At 50.5% G+C, this 21137-nt stretch overlaps 2 protein-coding genes across 15 annotated transcripts in view; both read left to right on the top strand.

Moving 5' to 3' along the window:
- The window catches only part of LOC149913250 (uncharacterized), a 34589-nt gene that overhangs the window by 8662 nt on the left and 4790 nt on the right, over positions 1-21137 (top strand). For 4 of the 14 annotated variants that reach the window (XM_090130199.1, XM_090130204.1, XM_090130202.1 and 1 more), the window contains exons 8-9: positions 566-713; positions 1142-1646. In XM_090130199.1, coding sequence (XP_089986325.1) covers positions 566-713; positions 1142-1553 — 560 coding nt within the window. In that variant the 3' untranslated portion in view covers positions 1554-1646. The other 10 variants (XR_016461337.1, XM_090130207.1, XM_090130201.1 and 7 more) reach the window with 10 other exon arrangements.
- LOC149913251 (uncharacterized) lies at positions 9362-14347 on the top strand. Its single transcript, XM_090130275.1, has one exon. It carries the CDS (start codon positions 13643-13645, stop codon positions 14336-14338), a length of 696 nt encoding a protein of 231 aa, XP_089986401.1. The 5' UTR covers positions 9362-13642; the 3' UTR covers positions 14339-14347.

The following is a 21137-nucleotide window of genomic DNA, read 5'->3' as shown; positions in this document are numbered from 1 at the left end:
GAGAGGCAGGTTCAGGTGCCTGCGGAGAGGGCCTGACTCTGCCCCCGAGGCGTGGGTTCCGAGTGGGAGGGGGGAGCTCAGGGCAGCACTCCCTGCCCGACACAGCAATTGTTCTTGTCCATGTCGCTCATAGCAGCACTTGGTTAAACAGATCCACGCGCTCTTCTTCTGCTCTAATGAGTTTTCTTTAGTCAGACAACGTGTCCCAAGGGTAGCAGCACTACCCAGCCTCAGGAGGTGAGGGTGGGTGAGTGCAAAAGAAATCTTAGAGCATGATGGAGAAGGAGGAGCAAATCCATGGCTCAGGAAGATCTGGACCGTGGCAGAGCCAGAGCATAAACAAAGCTGAGAGGCAAAAAAAGAGGCTCCAGAGGGCACTGATGTGCAGCGCCTTTGGGAGTTCCCCTTGCTTCCCCTGGAATCAAGAAAAGCATTGCAGGCTGAGGATTTTCACTTGTTCCAGGAGGTCAACAAAATGAAAAAGAGCGTGCTGTGGCAATGTTAGAGCTCCTGCGAGATTGCCGCTATGGCACAAGACACAGCAACGACCACTTTATTCCTCCAGGTGTGGATGGTGAAGGACGTGCAAACGCCGAGCAAGTTAAAGATGCACAGAAGTTGTACCTGGAACTTGCCGCATCTGTCCCGGTTTCCCTATTGCTAACGATGATTCTGTGCTGTCTTCTTTTCTGGTGGTGCAGGAAGAGAAAGCAGTGAGTTGTTGTTCACCCCCACCCTCATCCGGCCCAACTCTTTACTGTAGGGCTGCCGTGAGCCAGGAGGCATTTCTAGTGAAAGCAGCACAGAGAGGCCAGTTAGTTGTTGGCTAACATGGTCTGAGATTTACGTGTCAGATGTTTGAATTGGCTTCGGCCTGTTCTTAGTGCTGGGCCTGAGACAGGCTGAGAGCCGAGGGCGGCGACAGGCCCAGCAGCCCCCGGCCCCAGCGGGCATCGACGCCGCCCCCCCTGTCCCCCACCACCATCCTTCAGGGGATGGGAGCAGTCCCCTCAGCATGTCGGCTCGGGGGCATCGTCCAGCACCTGGACGGCTGCTGCCTTGGGGAAGCCTGAGAGGCCCGGCAGCCCCCAGCCCCCCCAGCCCCACCTCTGCCCTCCCCCTCTTCTCCACCATCCTTTAGGAGGTGGGAGCGGCCCCCCCACGGTCTTGGCCTGCAGAAATTGTCTGACAGACCAACAGCTGCTGCCTGGGGGAAGCGTGAGCGGTCCAGCAGCCCACAGCCCCCCCGAGTACCATCCTCCCCCTCCCCTCAACCATCTTTCAGGCGGTGGGAGTGGCCCCCCCAAGATGTCAGCTCAGGGGCTTCATCAGAAAACTGGAATACATCCCACCACTGGGGAAAGAGATCTGGTCCAGCAGCCCTCAGCAGCCCCAAGCATGGCATCTGCCCTACCGCTCCTCTCCGCTATCCATCAGGTGGTGGGAGCGGCCCCCAGCATGTGGGTTTGCAGACACCATCTGACATCCACACATCCACTGCTGGCATCAAACGGAGTTTTCCAGGCTCCACTGTACCACTAAATAGAAAGTAGTGGCTTTGGGACACTATCTAGCATCCACAGAACCACTACTGTCATGTACCAGAGATTATCAGGCTCCACAATACCAATAAACAGAAAATAGCACCACAGCTGTCCACGTACTGTTGTCATGTCATTACCTGACCCACTGCCAGACCTTGTGTGTCACTTGGCATTGGCAGACAGCCACAGGTCGTGTGGGAATGGCTTTGAACTCCAAGAGTGGGAACTGAGGTCGATGTGTAGAGGAAATCCCTCCCCCAGAGGCAGCGAGGCCCTGGCCCAGGCTGCCCAGAGGCTGCGGGTGCCCTACGTCCCGCCTCAGGCAGGGGACATCCTGGCCTGGAGCATCTCCCCTATGAAGAAAGACTAAGTGATCTGGGTCTGTTTAGCCTTGAGAAGAGAAGACTGAGAGGGACCTGATCCAGGTCTATAAATATCTAAGGTGTGGGGGGCAAAGTGGCAAGGCCAGACTGTTTTCAGCAGTGTGCGGAGACAGGACAAGGGGAAATGGCCAGAAGCTGGAGCACAGGATGTTCCACACCAATGTGTGCAAGAACTTCTTTACGGTGAGGGTGACGGAGCACTGGAACAGGCTGCCCAGGGAGGTTGTGGAGTCTCCTTCTCTGGAGATATTCAAGACCCGCCTGGATGCCTACTTGTGCGACCTGGTGTAGGGATCCTGCTTTGGCAGCGGGGTTGGACTCGATCATCTCTGGAGGTCCCTTCCAACCCCTACGATTCTGTGATTCTGTGACAAGGGTGGCAGTTCATTATGCAAAAGCATCATTGCTTCTGCGTGAGCTTTACCGGACAGCAGGCAATCATTTGCTCTGCAATAGGAACCAAGCAAGAACTATGAGCACATTTCCTCCCTCCTCTACTTCATTTTGCTTTGTGGGCTGGGCCGAGAATCTGAAAGTGGAGAGAGATGGGAGGAAGGCAGTGCTGCAAGCCTCGTATGCCTGCTATCACTGCTCACTCTGTGATTGCAGTCGCCTTAGCAGAGGCACAGTCCGTTGTGCTGCCAGTAGCACCCTTGATGGGTGTTTTCCGGGCTAGGTCTACCGGGACCCATGTTTGATTCAGAGTCCATCGGAGTGCCGGTACTGCCAGGACATCACAGTTAATATCGCCCGAAAAATTTAAAAAAGAATCAGCAAAAAAATCATTTTGTAAGAGATACCAATCTAACTGCTCTTTTTTGAAGGGCAAGATAATCTCGTTTGGCTCCTCCCCTATGAGCTCCAAGCCTCGTAACCTCCCTTTTTTGATTTAACCTGCTGCTGCCTCTGCCACACTCCAGACTGTTGTCTTTGTTCCTCCCAAGAAGATCCATTCTAACACCCTCACTCCCCCTTTTTCTTTTTGACAGAGTGCAGCGAACACTGCCTCCTGGGGCCTATAACTCAGCAGCAATCCAACAGGCTTCCCTGGAAGGAGCCTGTGAGTAAAGGATACCTGAATCTTTTGTGCTAACCATTGTATCAAGCTTTGGTCCTCTCTTGATATTTTGATTTTAGTGCTTGGGTCAGTCCCACATAAGTATTTCAACAGCGGATCAACCTCACTGGGGAGTATCCCAACAACTGGCCTTAACCACTGTATATCCCCCATAAAAGTTTGCATCTCCTGGAGATTGCTGGGTAGCCGTCTTAGCTGTAATTTCAGTGGATGTATCTCTCTTTCTGAGACCGACCACCCCAGGTATTTCCATGGAGCTGTCCTTTGAACCTTTTCAGGTGCTATTTTAAGACCTGCCTTTTGCAACTCTGCTTCCATCCACTGGAGATACTGATCAGTGATTGGCCGCTGAGTGGCCACCAATATGTCATCCATGTAGTGCATGATGATGGCCTGATCCCAAGCCTTTCGTGTTGGTTTTAGAGCAGCATGCACATAGGTTTGACATATTGTTGGGCTATTTTTCATACCTTGCGGGAGGACCGTCCAGTGATACCTTTCTGCTGGCGCTTCTCTATTTTTGGAAGGGACTGTGAATGCAAATCGCTCACAGTCATCAGGGTGGAGTGGGATTGTAAGGAAACAGTCCTTCAGGTCTATTGCCAACATATGCCATTGTTCAGGTATCATGGATGGTGACGGTAATCCTGGTTGCAAGGCCCCCATAGAATGCATTACCTCATTAACTTTTCGCAAATCACGGAGAAGTCTCCATTTTCCAGATTTCTTTTTTATAACAAAAATCGGGGTGTTCCATGGACTTGTGGAGCGGACGATATGTCCTGCCTCCAACTGTTCCTGGACCAGGTTTTTAGCCTCAACCAGCTTCTCCTTACTAAGCAGCCACTGATCTATCCAGACAGGCTGATCAGTCTTCCATTGCAATTTCAAGGGTTGAGACATTAGTTCAGTGGCCGCCCTCAAAAAACCGCTGAGGGTGATACCAATCTAAATTGCAGCTGCGACATTGCATCCCGTCCTATTAAGGCCGGTACCCCAGGTGGCAGTGGGAGAATCATGGGTTGTATCTTGGCCTTTTGACTGTCTATTACAACTGTAATGACCTCAGTGCTTCTTGGGCCATGCTGTTGCCCACCTATCCCTGTTACAGCTCCCTCTATAGGTACAGCTGGCCAAGATGGCCAGGTATCAAAGTTGAGAATAGTAACATCTGCCCCTGAATCGAGTAAGGCTGTAATGGTGGCTTTATCTTTCCACCCCTCCAAATATAAAATCAATTTAACCTTCACTGTTGGCCTTTGCTGCAAGCCTAAGGATAATATTGCTATTTTTCCTGTACTTCCAAAACCCCGATTTCCCTGATTCTGGCCTTCTGGTCCAGACCATTTTTGTGACAAAGGGATCAGATGAGCCAATCGTGAGCCTTGTGGTATGTAGACAGGTGGATTAATTGCTTGACATACCACTATTATTGTGCCAGTGTAATCAGCATCTATTACCCCAGATATAGCGAGTATCCCTCGCATGGAGGTAGAGGACCGCCCTATCAAAAGTGCCCCATATTGTTTCCCGTTGATAAAAATAGGTCCCTTGCTAGCTGTTGGGATTTTAGCCGGATTCTTATCCACTAGAGTGACTCCTACTGCAGTAACCACATCTGCTCCCAGACTCCCCCTTGTGGCTGGTTGTAAGCTGCCCGCGCCTGCATTTGTGTCTTCACGCCTAAGCGCGGGGCGCTCTTTTTCCAGTTTCCCGAACCCTTTCTGCAGGCTCTTGTTGCGTGTGAACTGCTGTGACACTCGTCGCACCAAACCTTCTCTCTACACTCCCATCCTAAGGGCCCTCCTACTCCACTGGCCCCAGCCCCGCTGCCCCCCCTCCCGGGTCCTCCGGGCCCAAGAGGCAGAGGCTCTGAGTTTTCCCTCTTCTGACGCTTCGGGGCACGGTCTCCGTCACCCCCTGCTCCGTAGTACCTCGCTGAGCCGCCCCCGCCCGCCGCCATTTTGCCCTTCTCGCCCTCGTGGCCACTGCCCTCCGCGCTCTGCGGGCCCCGCCACCGCCGCCGCGACATGGCGCCCCGCTCCGCCGCGCCGCCTCCAGTGTTACCGGGAAGGCTCCACCAGACAAATTCCCTACCACCCCCCAATCTCCTTCCAATACTGCATCACGCACGATAGCCGACCATTCTCCCCCCACCAGGCGAAAACGGACTTCCCCCCGCCCCTTAGCCCTTTGCCTCCGGTTTCGTGATGACTTTTCGTCATTCGAGGACGATGAGGTGTCTGAAGACTCTCCGGTATCAGGATCCTGAATGGTCACCTCACCCCGTATCCGCGGGTGACAAGCCTCCGTCTCCGTCGAGGGTGGGGGAAGGTCCTCTGCCTTTGGCGCTGGCAAGGGCAGCGGTGGAGTGGATGGTGCCACCGCCGCCCCCGCCACCGCTTGCGCGGTGCCTGGATGGCAGACCGGGACCTCCGGAATCTTGGGCGGCGGCAGCAGGTCGAACAGTGACCTGAGACCCACCCCAAATAGGGCTTCCGTGGTCTCAGGAGGCTCCTCCGGCTCCAAGGCTTGCAATACATTTTTGGCGGCCGAGCGTTCTCTATGATACTTCTTCAAACAATTAATCACGCCCCGCCATGGACCCTGTAATTTCTTAGCCCATTTTTGTCCATCTATAACTGCATCCCAGATCGTATCGCCATAATCCCGCCACTCTCTGACTTCAAAGAGGGCAGCAGACAACTCATTACAGCGCCCTTTTGCCCGGCTCATCTCTATCAGAGTCGGCAAGGCTTTGGCACGGAGCTTTACCCCTTGCTTCTCTAAGAAGCCGTATAACAGTGACTGGGCTCCCTCCTGCTCCATGTCGTCTTCTCCCCTCAGCTTTGGCACGCGCTGCCCGGCCAATTCTCCCCCTGGCTTTGGTAGCTGCCCGGCCGACGTCCTTTCCCCCGCGGACAACCTCCTGAGGTGCAGCGTTCGCGTACTACTGCACGCACTCGGGTCGCTGTTCGGGCGCCATTTGCGGGAGCGGGATTGTGGAACTCAGTGACAACTCAATACGAGTTAGCAGCTAAGTCCAACTTTAATCAGTTAACACAACAATATATACACCAACAGGTACCCTTGGCCGCGTATGATTGGTTATACAAGTCTGCGCATAACCTATCACCGCGCGTGATAGCTGTCACCGTGACAACGCGGAATTCCCCGGAGCCGCCTATTTTTTCCCGCCAACCTCCTCATTGGACACAACTCAGCAACCACTTGTTTGTCTTGAATCCTCACGAACTCACCATGTCCCCCATATTCCCAAGGTGGCCCCGCTCCCCAAGCCACTCCTCCACACTGTTTGTATGCATTGTTAATCTTATCACACTTAAGAAACCTTTCATCCTTTATCACTGTTACTTGGGAGAAGCTAGGCCAGTTAACTAAGGAGAGGGACAGGAATTTCTTGCTTTTAAGCGGATGGTATGTAAGATGTATGTTGAACACAATAAAGCAGAACTATTCTGAGAACTATTCTGATGCTGCAAGAAACTGTGAGAGCTTGACTGAGTGCCTACAGGGCGGGGGTGACACCCCTTACTTTTGTAATTAAGGTTTTTCTTTGATAACAAGGATGACCCCCCACCCCCCATTTAAATAATAAATGGCAGAGGAGCAGCTGTGGGGCTCCATGTGTCACACGGGGGGTAAACTTTGGGGACAGAGGTCACTGCATCATCCTGGCCCCACAGCCCCTATGGCCCCATAACCACTACAGCCCCATCTCATAGCCATCCCATATCCATCATATCCACCCCACAGCCATCTCAAATCCAGAGTTTTAGGCTAAGTAAGATTATCACAATAGAAAGATAATAAGTGGAAAATGCTTACTGATGTTGTAGGCTTGCAATATTCTCCACGAGGAGTGATCTCCAGGAAGAGACCCTTCCTCAGTGGCAGTCAGCACTTCAATGGGATCTGGGAGAGTCTCCACCCCTTCCAGTAGCACAGGTGAATTACCTTCACGGCGGGAACCAATGATGGAGTGGACTACAGGGTAAGCTGTTCTATGACAGAGATCCGATGCATGGCGATGTATGTCGGTACAATTCAAGACGAGTGACAACCGGTGAATGTTCACATTCTTTTCTGGGCCAGTGCTCGATGATGTGACTGGAGGCATGCGGTCGTGAGCTGCAGGTCCGTCCTCTGCTCCATCAGTCCCATGTAGGCCATCACCAGTGTTGCACGTGATCTGACAGTGACACTGGAACGCTTTGATGGCATTTCGTTCCTTGTGGTGATCCTGAAGACTCAAAGACTCACGGGGAGTAATACAGATGTTTCAGGGGTACCAGGAGGGGAAGGTCTGCTCTCCAGGGCAAGATACAGGCCGTCTTTCTATCCTGGGTCAACACTTGGGCTTGTACTGGGGCATGTCCAGGACACCTGTACCACACCTTCTGGCCAGATATCTGCGGCTGCATAATTATATCAGGCACCAAAGGAGGTGTCCTGATCTGCCCTAGGGACACAATGTGGGTCCCTTTAGCAATGAAGATCGGAGTGTTGACCACAATATCAGTTGGCCATGTACCTATTACTGGAGGGACTACTGAGCCTCCCACCTCCAACAATCTCCCCCAAGGTGCAAGTAGGCCACACCACTTGGGTCCTACCTGCACCTTCCAAGGCCATTTTATCCTATGGGTGCCTGGTTCTAAATTCTCAGGGGCAGGGAGCAGAATATTATTTTCATTGCCAATCTGGGGTCTTACCTGATAACCAGTGCCCATAATTTGGATCCTAAGCAGGGTGGCCCATGTTGTCTGCAGCATCCTCAGGGCACTGGGTCTGCCGTCTCGGGGTCTTTCATTCAGGTCCCGCAAGGTTTCATACAGTCTTTTCGTCCACCCCTGCAGGGACTGGGAGTCTGTCTTCAGGGCAGCCTTAAAAATACCATTATAACGTTCAATGAGGCCTGCCCCCGTTGGATTATATGGCAGGTGGAATCGCCATTCGATGTTGTTTTCTTCTGCCCAGCGCTGTATCGTTGCACCAGTAAAATGAGTCCCTTGGTCGCTCTCGATGACTTGAGGTGTCCCATAGGCAGACATCAGTTTAGTCAGTGCCTTGATGGTATATGCCTGGTTTGCTTTCAGTACTGGATAGGCCTGCAGTAGCCCACTTGCAGTGTTGACGCAGGTCAGAGCATATCTCGCCCCCTCGGACCGAGGAAGGGGCCCAATGTAATCAACCTGCCATTGCTGGAGAGGATTGTGTCCTCTAGCAAGATGGGCTGTCGTTTCGGGCAACGATCTCGGTCTCATCTTAGAGCAAGCATCGCAATCCTGGCACGCCTGGACGATGTCAGGTAGTTGCTCCTGAAGTTCTTTACTATGAGAGTGGTGTAACAGAGCTGTAACAAGCTGCCCAGAGGTTGTGGGTGCCCCGTCCATCCCTGGAGGTGTTCAAGGCCAGATTGGATGGGGCCCTGGGCAGCCTGGTCTAGTATTAAACTGGGAGGTTGGTCGCCCTGCTGAGGGTGGAGATTGATGATCCTTGAGGTCCCTTCCATCCCTGGCCATTCTGTGATTCTGTGATTCTGCTCCTCACTGCCTTCAAGTCATGGCTGCTGCTTTCCTGAAGCCTTGATGATGGGCAAGGGCAAGAAGTGGTCTTTTGAGTGCTGCTCTCTTTCCTCTTCCTTGCTTTCCTATTGTACCTCTTCACTCCTGGTAGCTCTCGGGTCTCAAATGAATTGACAGCAGTCTTGTTGTTTCTACAGTGGCATCCAGTGGCAGTGAGGCAGCAGGCAGGAACAGGCAATATGCCCCAATGTGTCAGAGTTTGTCTCACTGTTTCCACCACTATAAGACAAGGGGCTGCTTGTTGCAGGCTAGCAGGGTTCTTGTGCCAAAATTCTCCTTTATTTTCCCAACCAAGGTTTTTATTGTCTAATACTTGTATTCAGGACATTTCCAAGTATGCTTAGATACTGTGAGAAACATGCTCAAGATCAACAATTTCTAATCAGGCAAAGATCTCTGTGATGGGGCTTTTATTCACTATTGCAATAATGGGCACACACCCCCTACTGGCAAGGGAGAAATTGCACAACTAGTTAGTGAAATCCATTCCATTGTATACACTGGGTCCGAGTCAGGTAAAGCCTCTCCTGACACTCATCGGTTGAGCATCTCAGGCTCACAATCTTCTGATGCAGTCGCTACGTTACACTTCCATAGCTATGGTTACACTTCCATACAATGTCTGTTACCACCTCATTGTCTTTGGGTATGTTCTGGACTTTTTATAGTGATAGGAGGACAACATTTTCACTTGTTCTGTCTCTCCTTTACCCTAGTGCCTGTGCCAATTCTACCTAGGTCAAACTGCCCCACTCTTGACTATGTTCAGGAGTTTTCTTTGTAGAAGGTTTCTTACCCTATGCCATACAGAGAAAATATTGGAAACTTCCACTGCAAAAACACAATCTACCTCTCACAGGCTCATGCCATTCTGGGCCCTTTTGGACACAAATGAAAGGGAATTGTATTTGCACCATGGTAAAGCATAGCACCATTATTATGATTATTGATATAATTATTCAGCCTGCTGGGTCATTCTGAAATTGAAGTCCATCTGTCCACATGTGGGTCATTCAAGACTGCTGTAGACACAAAATGAAAGAAAATACACTCAGTCACATTTGATTGCAAGCATTAAAAACATGACATCTATCAGGTTACACTTTTCCAGTATAACTTTACCAAACGATTTCTTGCTCCTCATACTTAGGGATTTGGGGAATAGGTAGTACCATTCATATTCCTCCAATCTGAGGCATTTTCAGCAGTACAGGTTGTTGCAAAATCCCGTAAGATCATTTCCTGGCTTGATATGAACTTCTAGGATGGTTGTATTCACAGATAGACAAATGGCTTTCATGTTGAGGCAGCCATCCCCACTTCATCTATTAGTTAATTGGGCAGCAGCATTATACAATTGCAAACACCACCCAGAATCAAGTATTTCTAACAAAAAAAAACTTAACCAACCAGTTGGTTGTTCAGTGATGTCCTTAGCCTGAGAATAGCAGGGAGTGTGGCATACCCACCAAGCCCCTTCCTACTTGGCCCAGTCTTAGAATCATTCTGTGGATCAGTTTTGTGGCCCTTCTTTGTACTTGCTCCAGCAGGTCCATGTCTCCCTGTACTGAGGACTCCACATCTGGATGCAGTACTCCAGGTGAATTCTCACCAGCACACAGTAGAGGAGCAGGATCACCTCTCTTACCCTGCTGGCCACACTTCTTCTGAAGCAACCCAGAGTACGGCTGGCTTTCTGGGCTGTGAGGGCTCACGTCCAGCTTCCCATCCATGGCTGTGTCAACCACACCTCACAGCCTGGGATTTCATGACTGACCAAAAAAAAGTGGAAAGCACAAACGGCGTTGGAAATGCACAGCGTGTCACTTGCCCCACGCTTCAAGGTAACAGCCACGTACCACTCTGTGGTTTTACCTGTGTGACCACGGAGAGGGTATGAGGAAGTGGGATAGTGTATGGGAACTGCTGAGTCACGGCCCGAACCTCTGATTAGTCATCTGAGGCGAGCAATGAGTCAGCCCGAAGAAGATCATCTTCGTGGCCCTCCACTGGACCCTCTCCAACAGCTCCCTGTCTTTCTTGTTCTGGGGGCTCCAGACCTGGACGCAGTACTCCAGATGGGGCCTCACAAGAGCAGAGTAGAGGGGAACAATCACCTCTCTGTCCCTGCTGGCCACCCCTCTTTTGATGGAGCCCAGGATCCCATTTGCCTTCCGAGCCGCAAGGGCACACTGCTGGCTCATGTTAAGTTTTTCGTCTACCAAGACCCCCAGGTCCCTCTCCACAGGGCTGCTCTCAAGGACCTCTCCTTCCAGTCTGTAGGGATGCCTGGGATTCCTCCAGCCCAAGTGCAAAACTCTGCACTTTGCCGTGTTGAACCTCATCAGGTTCACCCAGCCCACCTTTCTAGCCTCTCGAGGTCCCTCTGAATGGCATCCCGTCCTTCAACCGTGTCGACCGCACCACTCAGCTTGGTGTCGTCAGCAAACTTGCTGAGGGTGCACTCGATTCCACCATCCATGTCATTGATAAAGATGTTAATGAGCACCGGTCCCAAGACAGAGCCCTGGGGGACGCCGCTCGTTACCGGCCTCACCTGGACATGGAGCCATTGATGACCACCCTCTGTCTGCGGCCTTTCAACCAGTTTCTTATCCATCGAGTGGTCCACCCATCAAGTCCACATCCCTCCATTTTGGAGAGAAGGATGTGGTGGGGGACCATGTCAAAGGCTGTGCTCAAGTCCAGGTAAATGACATCGGTCGCCTTTCCCTTGTCCACCGATGCCGTCACTCCATCATAAAAGGCCACCAGATTGGTTAAGCATGACTTCCCCTGGTGAAGGCATGCTGGCTGTCACGGATCACATGCCCTTTCCTCATGTGATCAAGCATGTCATCCAGGATGATCTGTTCCATGATCTTCCCAGGCACAGAGGTGAGATTCACCGGCCTGTAGTTCCCGGGGTCCTCCTTGCTCCCTTTCTTGTAAATGGGAGTGACGTGACTCTTCCTCCAGTCATCTGGGACCACACCAGACAGCCACGACTTTTCAAATATGATGGAGAGCGGCTCGGCAACCACCTCAGCCAGCTCCTTCAGAACCCTGGGATGCACGCCATCTGGCCCCATAGACTTGTACACATTCAGTCTCATGAGGCGGTCTCGGACCTGCTCTGTCCTCACAGTAGGGGGGGATTTACCACCCCAGTTCCCACCCAGAGGTGTAGGGATGCAGGGCTCAGGGACGGAAGGAGTACTGGAGTCCTGGCCGCCAGTGGAGACCGAGGCAAAGAACTCATTCAGTACCTCGGCCTTCTCTCCGTCCGTTGAAACCAATTATTTCCTCCACATTGGTGAGCAGCAGGTCCAGCAGCGCTTCACCTCTGGTCGGTCTGTCCAACACCTGGACCAGAAAGTTATCATCAACACATTCCAGGAGCCTCCTGGACCTCTTGCAACTCGCCGTGTGGTCTATCCAGGAGATATCCGAATGGTTGAAGTCCCCCATCAGGACAAGAGCCTGTGAGCACGAAGCCTCCCACATCTGAAGCAAGAAAGCCTTGTCAACAGTGTCCCCTTGATCAGGTGGCCTGTAGTATACTCCTATCACCAGCTGGCCTTTGTTAGACCCATCCCTAATTCTACCCCACAGGCTCTCAACCTGATCATGACTGTTTCTCAGAGGGAGCTCCTCACAGTCTATCCACTCTTTGACATAGAGGGCTACTCCCCCACCCTTCCTACCTAGCCTATCTCTTCTAAAGAGCCGATAGCCCTCAATGGTGGTATTCCAGTTATGGGAATCATCCCACCACGTTTCCGTGATAGCAACAAGGTCGTAATTTTCTAAGCACGTCATGGTTTCCAACTCATCCTGCTTGTTTCCCAGGCTGCGTGCATTGGTATAAAGGCACTTCAGTTCGGCTTTCCGTCGCACCGCCTCTATAGATGGTCTAGGTTCCCCTAGAACCGCAGCATCCCCTACACCCCCCTGCCCCAGTCCATCCCTTCGTACTTGACTGTCGTCGCCCAGCAGGTTCGGTACGAGCCCTGGAATGACCCGCTCAAGCTCGACATCCCTGATTTTGCTCCCTTCCCCCTTCATACCTAGTTTAAAGACCTGTCAACGAGTCTTGCTAGTTCCTCAGCTAAGAACCTCCTCCCCCTCAGAGACAGACTACTTTCATTTGCTGCCATCATGCCAGGTGCTGAGTAAGTTTCCCCATGGTCGAAAAACCCAAAATCCCTGGATTTGCACCAACTTTTGAGCCATTTATTTATGAGGTGTGTTTTTTGGTATCTCTCGGTATCCCGCCCTGCCACTGAAGGTATGGAAGAAAACACGACCTGCACACCCGCTCCCTCGACTACCCGCCCCAGTCCCCTGAAGTCTTTCTTGATAGCTCTGAGACTTCTCTCTGCAACTTCGTCACTGCCAGCCTGGATTATCAATAACGGGTAATAATCGGAAGGGCGAATCAGACCAGGAAGTCTCCTAGAAATGTCTCTGACCCGTGCCCCAGGGAGGCAGCACACCTCCCTGCGGGTAGGGTCAGGCCGACATACAGGACCTTCCGTTCCTCTCAGCAGGGAGTCTCCTACAACAAGCACCCTTCTGTCCTTCCGGGCGGAGGCAGTCTTGAGGCGTGGGGCCAAGTGCTTTTCCCGAGGCAACCTCACAGGTTGACCTCCCCCTACATCCCCACTCACCTCTCCCTCGAGTTCCAGGGCCTCAAACCTATTACTCAGAGGCACCTGGGGAGCCGAGGATGGTCGGGATGGGGGACGCCTACTTTGTCGAGCCGGTATATGTTTCCACTCCTCCCCCTTTCTTGAATTGTTCATAGGAGGAGGAGAGGACAGGAGGCTCACTGCAGCACCGTCAGCCCACCGGCTCCCCTCACCCACATGCCGCTTCTCCTCTCCCACCTGTTTACGAGGTGGGGGGGGTGACGTGCTCCACATGATGCCTCAGTTATGCGCCCAGATCTCGGGGCTGATAGGGACTGGCACCACCAGTCAATCTCCTTCTCACACTCTTTTATGGTCCTCATAGGCCTGCCGTATGGTATGGCCCAATAAATCTGATATTCCTTTACATACAGGGATGTGGTCCTCCGTGGAGGACCTTCAAAATTACATTCGTGAGCTAGGTGTAAGGGAAGCGATTTATGAAGATACCTTTGATGGCCCGGATCTGGTCAAATTCTCAGCAGGGATGAGAGACCTAATTTTACAACAAGCCCCCTTCCATCTGTATGGCACTCTGGTCTCTATATTAAATCCCCTAGTGGCCTCAGAAGCAGTAGTCCAGCAGGCTGCCCAGTTAGTGGCCGACCTAGGAGAAACAGAACGCCTGCGGACAAGGTGCAACGTTCGGTCACTAGAAGAAGCTGAGGTCCTGCCAGTGACTAAAACCAAAATACCGGCTACTCGAGCTCCTCCATCGGGACCCATAAGGGTCTCCCGAAAACAAATGTTTAATGATTTAATTCAGGCTGGGGTCCAATTTGCTAAGATTGACGGCCAGCCCAACCATGTCCTTCTCCAGCTTTGGAGACAGCTAAAGGACAACCAAAAATTTCATAACTACCCTAAGAAACCAAGGGTAAGGGTTATAGAGAGAATGCCAACAACAACATGGAACTTAGAGGATTTCATTGTTCCTAATAGGAAAAAAAAGCTGCCTCAGGTGTCTCGGGCTACAATGCCTGAGCCACCGGAAGCAAAAGAATTGGCCATAGCTCAATTCATGGCGTGACGAGGGATGTTATTCCCCCTAGGGCCTCCAGACGGAACCGGAGGCCCTATGTAGAATTAACGATTTACTGGTCCTGAAAAAACATTCAAAGGGTTATGGCACTAGTGGATACCAGAGCAGAAACATCAATTATTTACGGAGATCCGACCAAATTTGATGGGGACAGAGTGATGATTGGTGGCTTTGGGGGACAGACTATTCCTGTCACCCAAACATGGTTGAAACCGGGGGTTGGGCATCTCCTACCCTGGGAGTATAAGGTATCTATTGCCCCAGTCCAGGAGTACATCTTGGGCATAGATATTCTATGGGGTCTGGCTCTCCAGACAACTGTGGGAGAGTTCAGACTTGGACAGAGATGTATCAGTGTCCAGGCGGTGCAGGCAATATTAAGAGGCCATGCGAAACATGGGCCTATTTGCCTGCTGAAACCACGCCGGATTACTGATGTAGGACAGTACAGACTCCCGGGTGGGCAAGATGAAATATCGAGAAAGGTGCAGGAATTAGAAAAAGTGGGCATTGTAAGACCTGCACACAGCCCATATAATTCCCCCATATGGCCAGTGCGGAAGTCGGATGGCACATGGAGAATGACAATAGATTACAGAGAATTAAATAAGGTCATGCGGCCGTACCCAATATTGCCTCCCTAATGGATACATTAAGTAGGGAGATAAAAACCTATCATTGTGTCCTAGATTTAGCAAATGCATTCTTCAGTACCCCAATTGCTGAGGAATCCCAAGATCAGTTTGCGTTTACATGGGGAGGCAGGCAGTGGACTTTCAGGTCCTGCCACAGGGGTACGTGCATTCACCAACGTATTGTCACAATCTAGTGCCATATGACCTGGCTGATTGGAAAAAAACTGATGATGTTAACCTGTATCGTTATATCGATGATCTCCTGCTGACATCCGACTCACTGGAGGCAGTAGGGCAGGCGGCAGATTCATTAACTGCCTATTTACAGCAGAGGGGATGGGCTATAAATCCCCAGAAGGTGCAAGGTCTGGGCCTGTCTGTAAAATTCCTGGGGGTGGTTTGGTCAGGAAAGACCAAAGTACTACCCAGTGCTGTCATAGATAAGATTCAGGTGTTCCCAGTCCCTACAACATCAAAGCAGCTGCAAGAGTTTCTAGGTATACTGGGTTACTGGCGTTCCTTTATACCTCACCCAGCGCAGCTGCTAAGGCCGCTGTACAGACTCACAAAAAAGGGGCAGCTATGGGACTGGGGGAAAACAGAACAGGATGCTTTCCAACAGGCAAAACTGGCAGTTAAACCAGCCCAGGCATTGGGTATATTTGATCCTACCCTCCCAGCTGAGTTGGATGTTCACGTTACTCAAGACGGCTTTGGTTGGGGCCTGTGGCAACGCCAGAGTTCTGTTTGGACCCCCATTGGTTTTTGGTCTCAGGTCTGGCATGGAGCAGAAGAAAGATGCAGTATGATTGAAAAACAGTTATTGGCTGCCTATTCAGCATTCCAGGCAGTAGAGCCAATAACCCAGACGGCTGAAGTTATAGTTAAGACCACTCTGCCGATTCAGGGGTGGGTGAAAGGTCTGACCCACCTTCCTAAGACAGGGGTGGCCCAAGCACAAACAGCGGCACGATGGGTCGCCTACCTCAGCCAAAGGAGCAGTCTGTCTTCATCACCCTTGAAAGAAGAGCTTCAGAAGATCCTAGGCCCAGTAACCTATCATTGTGATGCACCAAAAGAAACGCTGGTCGCTCCACCAGAGAAGAGCCCCGTTCAGGAGGGGAAATATCCTATCCCTGAAGATGCCTGGTACACAGATGGGTCCAGCAAGGGCAACCCGAGCAAGTGGAGAGTGATAGCATACCATCCTTTGACTGAGACAATCTGGTTTGATGAGGGGGATGGTCGGAGCAGCCAATGGGCAGAACTACAAGCCATGTGGATGTCTATAACCAAGGAACCTGGTGATGGTATCCCGAATATCTGTACAGACAGTTGGGCTGTGTACCAGGGGCTCACTCTTTGGATTGCACAGTGGGCCACCCAGGAATGGACTATCCACGCCCGACCAATCTGGGGTGAAGACATGTGGTTGGACATACCGAATACAGTCCAACACAGGACTATACGTGTCTACCATGTTTCTGGTCATCAGCCCCTACAGTCACTGGGAAATGATGAAGCTGACATGCTGGCCCGAGTTCGATGGATTGAGAATTCACCATCTGAGAACATCGCCCATTGGTTACATCAGAAGCTACGGCATGAGGGACAAAAGACAATGTGGGCAGCTGCTAAAGCATGGGGGCTGCCCATACAGCTACCTGACATCGTCCAGGCATGCCAGGATTGTGACGCTTGCTCTAAGATGAGACTGAGATCATTGCCAGAAACAACAGCCCATATTGCTAGAGGACACAATCCTCTCCAGCAATGGCAGGTCGATTACATTGGGCCCCTTCCTCGGTCCGAGGGGGCGAGATATGCTCTGACCTGCGTCAACACTGCAAGTGGGCTACTGCAGGCCTATCCAGTACTGAAAGCAAACCAGGCATATACCATCAAGGCACTGACTAAACTGATGTCTGCCTACGGGACACCTCAAGTCATCGAGAGCGACCAAGGGACTCATTTTACTGGTGCAACGATACAGCGCTGGGCAGAAGAAAACAACATCGAATGGCGATTCCACCTGCCATATAATCCAACGGGGGCAGGCCTCATTGAACGTTATAATGGTATTTTTAAGGCTGCCCTGAAGACAGACTCCCAGTCCCTGCAGGGGTGGACGAAAAGACTGTATGAAACCTTGCGGGACCTGAATGAAAGACCCCGAGACGGCAGACCCAGTGCCCTGAGGATGCTGCAGACAACATGGGCCACCCTGCTTAGGATCCAAATTATGGGCACTGGTTATCAGGTAAGTCCCCAGATTGGCAGTGAAAATAATATTCTGCTCCCTGCCCCTGAGAATTTAGAACCAGGCACCCATAGGATAAAATGGCCTTGGAAGGTGCAGGTAGGACCCAAGTGGTGTGGCCTACTTGCACCTTGGGGGAGATTGTTGGAGGTGGGAGGCTCAGTAGTCCCTCCAGTAATAGGTACATGGCCAACTGATATTGTGGTCAACACTCCGATCTTCATTGCTAAAGGGACCCACATTGTGTCCCTAGGGCAGATCAGGACACCTCCTTTGGTGCCTGACATAGTTATGCAGCCACAGAAGGTGTGGTACAGGTGTCCTGGACATGCCCCAGTACAAGCCCAAGTGTTGACCCAGGATAGAAAGACGGCCTGTATCTTGCCCTGGAGAGCAGACCTTCCCCTCTGGTACCCTTGAAACATCTGTATTACTCTCCGTGAGTCTTCGAGCCTTCAGGATCACCGCAAGGAACGAAATGCCATCAAAGCATTCCAGTGTTACAGTCAGATCACGTGCGACACCCGGTGATGGCCTACATGGGACTGATGGAGCAGAGGACGGACCTGCACCTGACGACCGCATGCCTCCAGTAACTTCATCGAGCACTGGCCCATACAAGAATATCAACGTTCACCAATCGACACTTGTCTTGAATTGTACCAACATGCATTGCGATGGAAATTGTATAAGTGTCGTGTTATAGTGGGTCTCTGTATTAGGAAAAGCTTACCCATTAGTCAACCTGATCATTGGTTCACGCCATGAAGGGGTGGAGTGTATGGGAACTGCTGAGTCACAGCCTGAACCTCTGATTAGTCACCTGAGGCGAGCAATGAGTCAGCCCTGGGAGCACAGGTGAAAACAATTCACCTGTGCTGCAGGAAGGGGTGGAGCCTGGCTGCACCTCTCCTAGACCCATTTAAGAGCTGATTACCAGTGGGGAAGGATCTCTTTCTCTCTTGGGAAGATCCACTCTACTGGAGTTTCTGAGCGAGCCCACGACATGGGTAAGCCTCCTATTTATTCTCTTTGTCTCACTGTGCCTAACTCTCTTGCTTATTTCATTATTATAACATCTTAATATTATTAAATTATGTAATATTCCTTTATATAATTTTCATTGATTATACAGATGGAAAAACCACCTCAGCCCTACAGGAATGGGTACATGAGGTACAAGGGAAAACAATCACAAGAGAGGATCCTTCCAGGAAAAGGGTGGTTCCAGTTTCCAGTGAGCGGTTCTGCAGACAGAGAGATGGTCTGATCTTATCTCTGAGGTTGTCAGTGAGCCTTTTGGTTTTTACACAGAAAAGATGAGTAATGAATTCAGAAATCAGAACTCAAGGGGCCCTGCTTCCAGTTAGGTAGAGGTATTGGACTGTATGGATTTGATGGCCTGGCACATCAGGACCACAGAAATATGAGGCTCTAGCTGACACTGGTGCACAACTCGAATGCCATCAAGTTATGAAAGGACAAAACCGATTTGTATTTCAGGAGTGACAGGGGAATCGACGAGTTAACTCTGCTGGAGGCCAAAGTGAGCCAAGCGAAATGAATGGCAAAAGAATGTTTGTGATTACCACTGTGACTGGCCCAGAGGCTCCGTGCATCCCTGCTACAGATTGCTTCGGGAGAGAGCACTTCAAGGACCCAAAAAGGGTACTGGTGGGCTTTCAGTACAGCTGCCTTGGAGATGGAGGACATTAAGTAGCTGTATTACCTTGTCTGGTCTCTCAGAAGTCCCTTCTGTTGCAGGACTGCTCAGAGCAGAAAAACAGCAGGTGCTGATCGCTACTACAACGGTATGTTGACATCAGTACTGCACCAATTGGGACTTCCTGTTTCTCATTCATCATCTGATTCACCAACTGCAGCATCAAGGAGTAATCAGCATGACTCATTTAACCATTTGGTCCTCTTTGCTCACTAATGTCCTATTTGGATCAAAACTGTAATGGAGAGTGGAGGCTGAGAGGACTATCCTGGCCAGAATGAAGTCACACCACTGCTAAGCACTGCTGCGCCAGGCATGCTGGAACTCCAATATGAACTGGGGTCAAAGGCAGCCAAGTGGCATGTCACAGCTGACCGTGGCAGTGCGTTTTTCTCCACCCGTCTGGCAGCAGAGCGTAGGCCATATTTGGCTTTTACTTGGAGGGGCTATATGGAACAGTATTTGGGCATGTGTGTTCTACATTGCCTAACCACCCTGTACATGGCTAGGCAATGAAGGGTGTACGTGAGACAGAGACCATTTTACTCCCGATTTTTTCTCCACAGTACAGAGAGAATCGCTCTTGACCTTCTGTAAAGTTCTCCGCGAGAGCACAGCAACTGTCTTCCCTCGAATTTCCAGTTACATTACTAGAGAGGCTTTTTGCTTTTTCTCTTTATCGTCAGAGAATGCAATAAATGTCTTAGTAAAGAGTGTTTTCCATTTGATTCTCTTTCGTCAGCAAATGCAGAAGTGTAGCAATGGAGAAGCACACAGAAATGAATTGTCTCAAGAAATAAAGGCATAGACACAATATTCAGAGCCAGGCGTAGTGCATTCTGCATGTACTCAAGGTGAAGTCAAAACTTCTCCTTTCCGATGTGCGGAGAAGAGCCCACTCCTCAGAGAAAAGCATCTGGCTGAAGTCTCCCGTTCTCAGCACCCGTGAAACACGAGACCGCTGCTGAAGGCTGCAAGTGGCATTAGGGGAGAACCGCGATTTATCGGCCAGCAACTGCAAACTCTCCATAGCGGTTCACCGCAAGTGCCGCTGTCTGCTGATGAGAACGACATAGTGCAATTCTGTATCCAGGAAAGCGAGACATCACCCGCCTGCTTTCCTCTGAGGGAGGGAGTTTTTTTCACGGCCCAGTAAGGAGCAATATTGACTACAAGTAATATTGTCCTTGTTATCGGCATTACTCGACATACTAATCACTGTAGTTTGGGAGAGACTTCCTTTCTTCTCCCCTTCGTCACAGAAAGTAAATGTGTAAAAATGGTGGAAGAAGGCCCAGTGTCCCTCTACTGTGCAGTACAACCCAGTGACTCCCTGTCTCTCTTGGTCCCTCTTTAGTGTCCCCAGTGCCCCCAGTTCTCCTCAGAGCCCTGCAAAGCCATCCTGTGCCCCCAGTGAGTATCAAATCCACCAGTACCCCCAGTGCCCTCACAGCCCCCCCTGTGCTTCACGTTTTCCTCCAGGCTCACCCAGTGCCCACATTTCTTCTGCAGCTCTTCAGTCCCAGAGCAAACCATTGCACCACAAAGTAGCGAAAAAAGAAGAAAACAGGTATTTCTAAAAACACTGTCATGTGCCATGGAGAAAATAGCATAGTTTTCAGAGAAAACTGGTAAATCTTGGAAAAAATGTCAGATTTTTAATGTCCAGTTTTAGAAGGGAAAGAGGTAATACCGAGAGAAAATGTCATATTTTTGGAAGAATTTAGGATTAGAAGATACTATTCTTGGGAGAAAATATCAAAGAGAATGTAGAAAGCTGGTATTTCTGAGAGAAAAGGCTATATGCATTAGAGAATGCTGGAATGTCTGTGAGAAAAAATATTTTTAGCAGAAACTACAACATAAATGCGAGGAAACTGGTATTTCAGAGAGAAAATGTGGTATATTTGAATAAATGTCATACTGATGATAGCAAAGCAGTATCTTTGAGAGGAATTGAAAGGAATTACAAATAAATCTGATATACCGGGGAGATTATATGGGTTTTCGAAAAAACGATCTATTTCTGGGAGAAAATGTCATCTATCTGGGAGAATGCTGGTATTTCTGGGAGAAAATATTGTATTTTTGGAGGAAATGGTAATGTTAAGGACAGAAAAGTGGTATTTCTGGTAGAAAATGCTATAAATTTTGGGAGAACACTGGTAT

Source organism: Phasianus colchicus, chromosome 39, assembly GCF_987193195.1.
Source record: "Phasianus colchicus chromosome 39, bPhaCol1.hap1.1, whole genome shotgun sequence".
Lineage (NCBI taxonomy): Eukaryota > Metazoa > Chordata > Aves > Galliformes > Phasianidae > Phasianus > Phasianus colchicus.
The sequence above is the reverse complement of the archived record's forward strand: the minus strand, read 5'-3'. Positions and strand labels throughout refer to the sequence as shown.

Coding starts and splice junctions, on each gene's coding strand:
- LOC149913251 (XM_090130275.1), top strand. CDS start 13,643: ATGGTATGGCCCAATAAATCTGATATTCCTTTACATACAGGGATGTGG.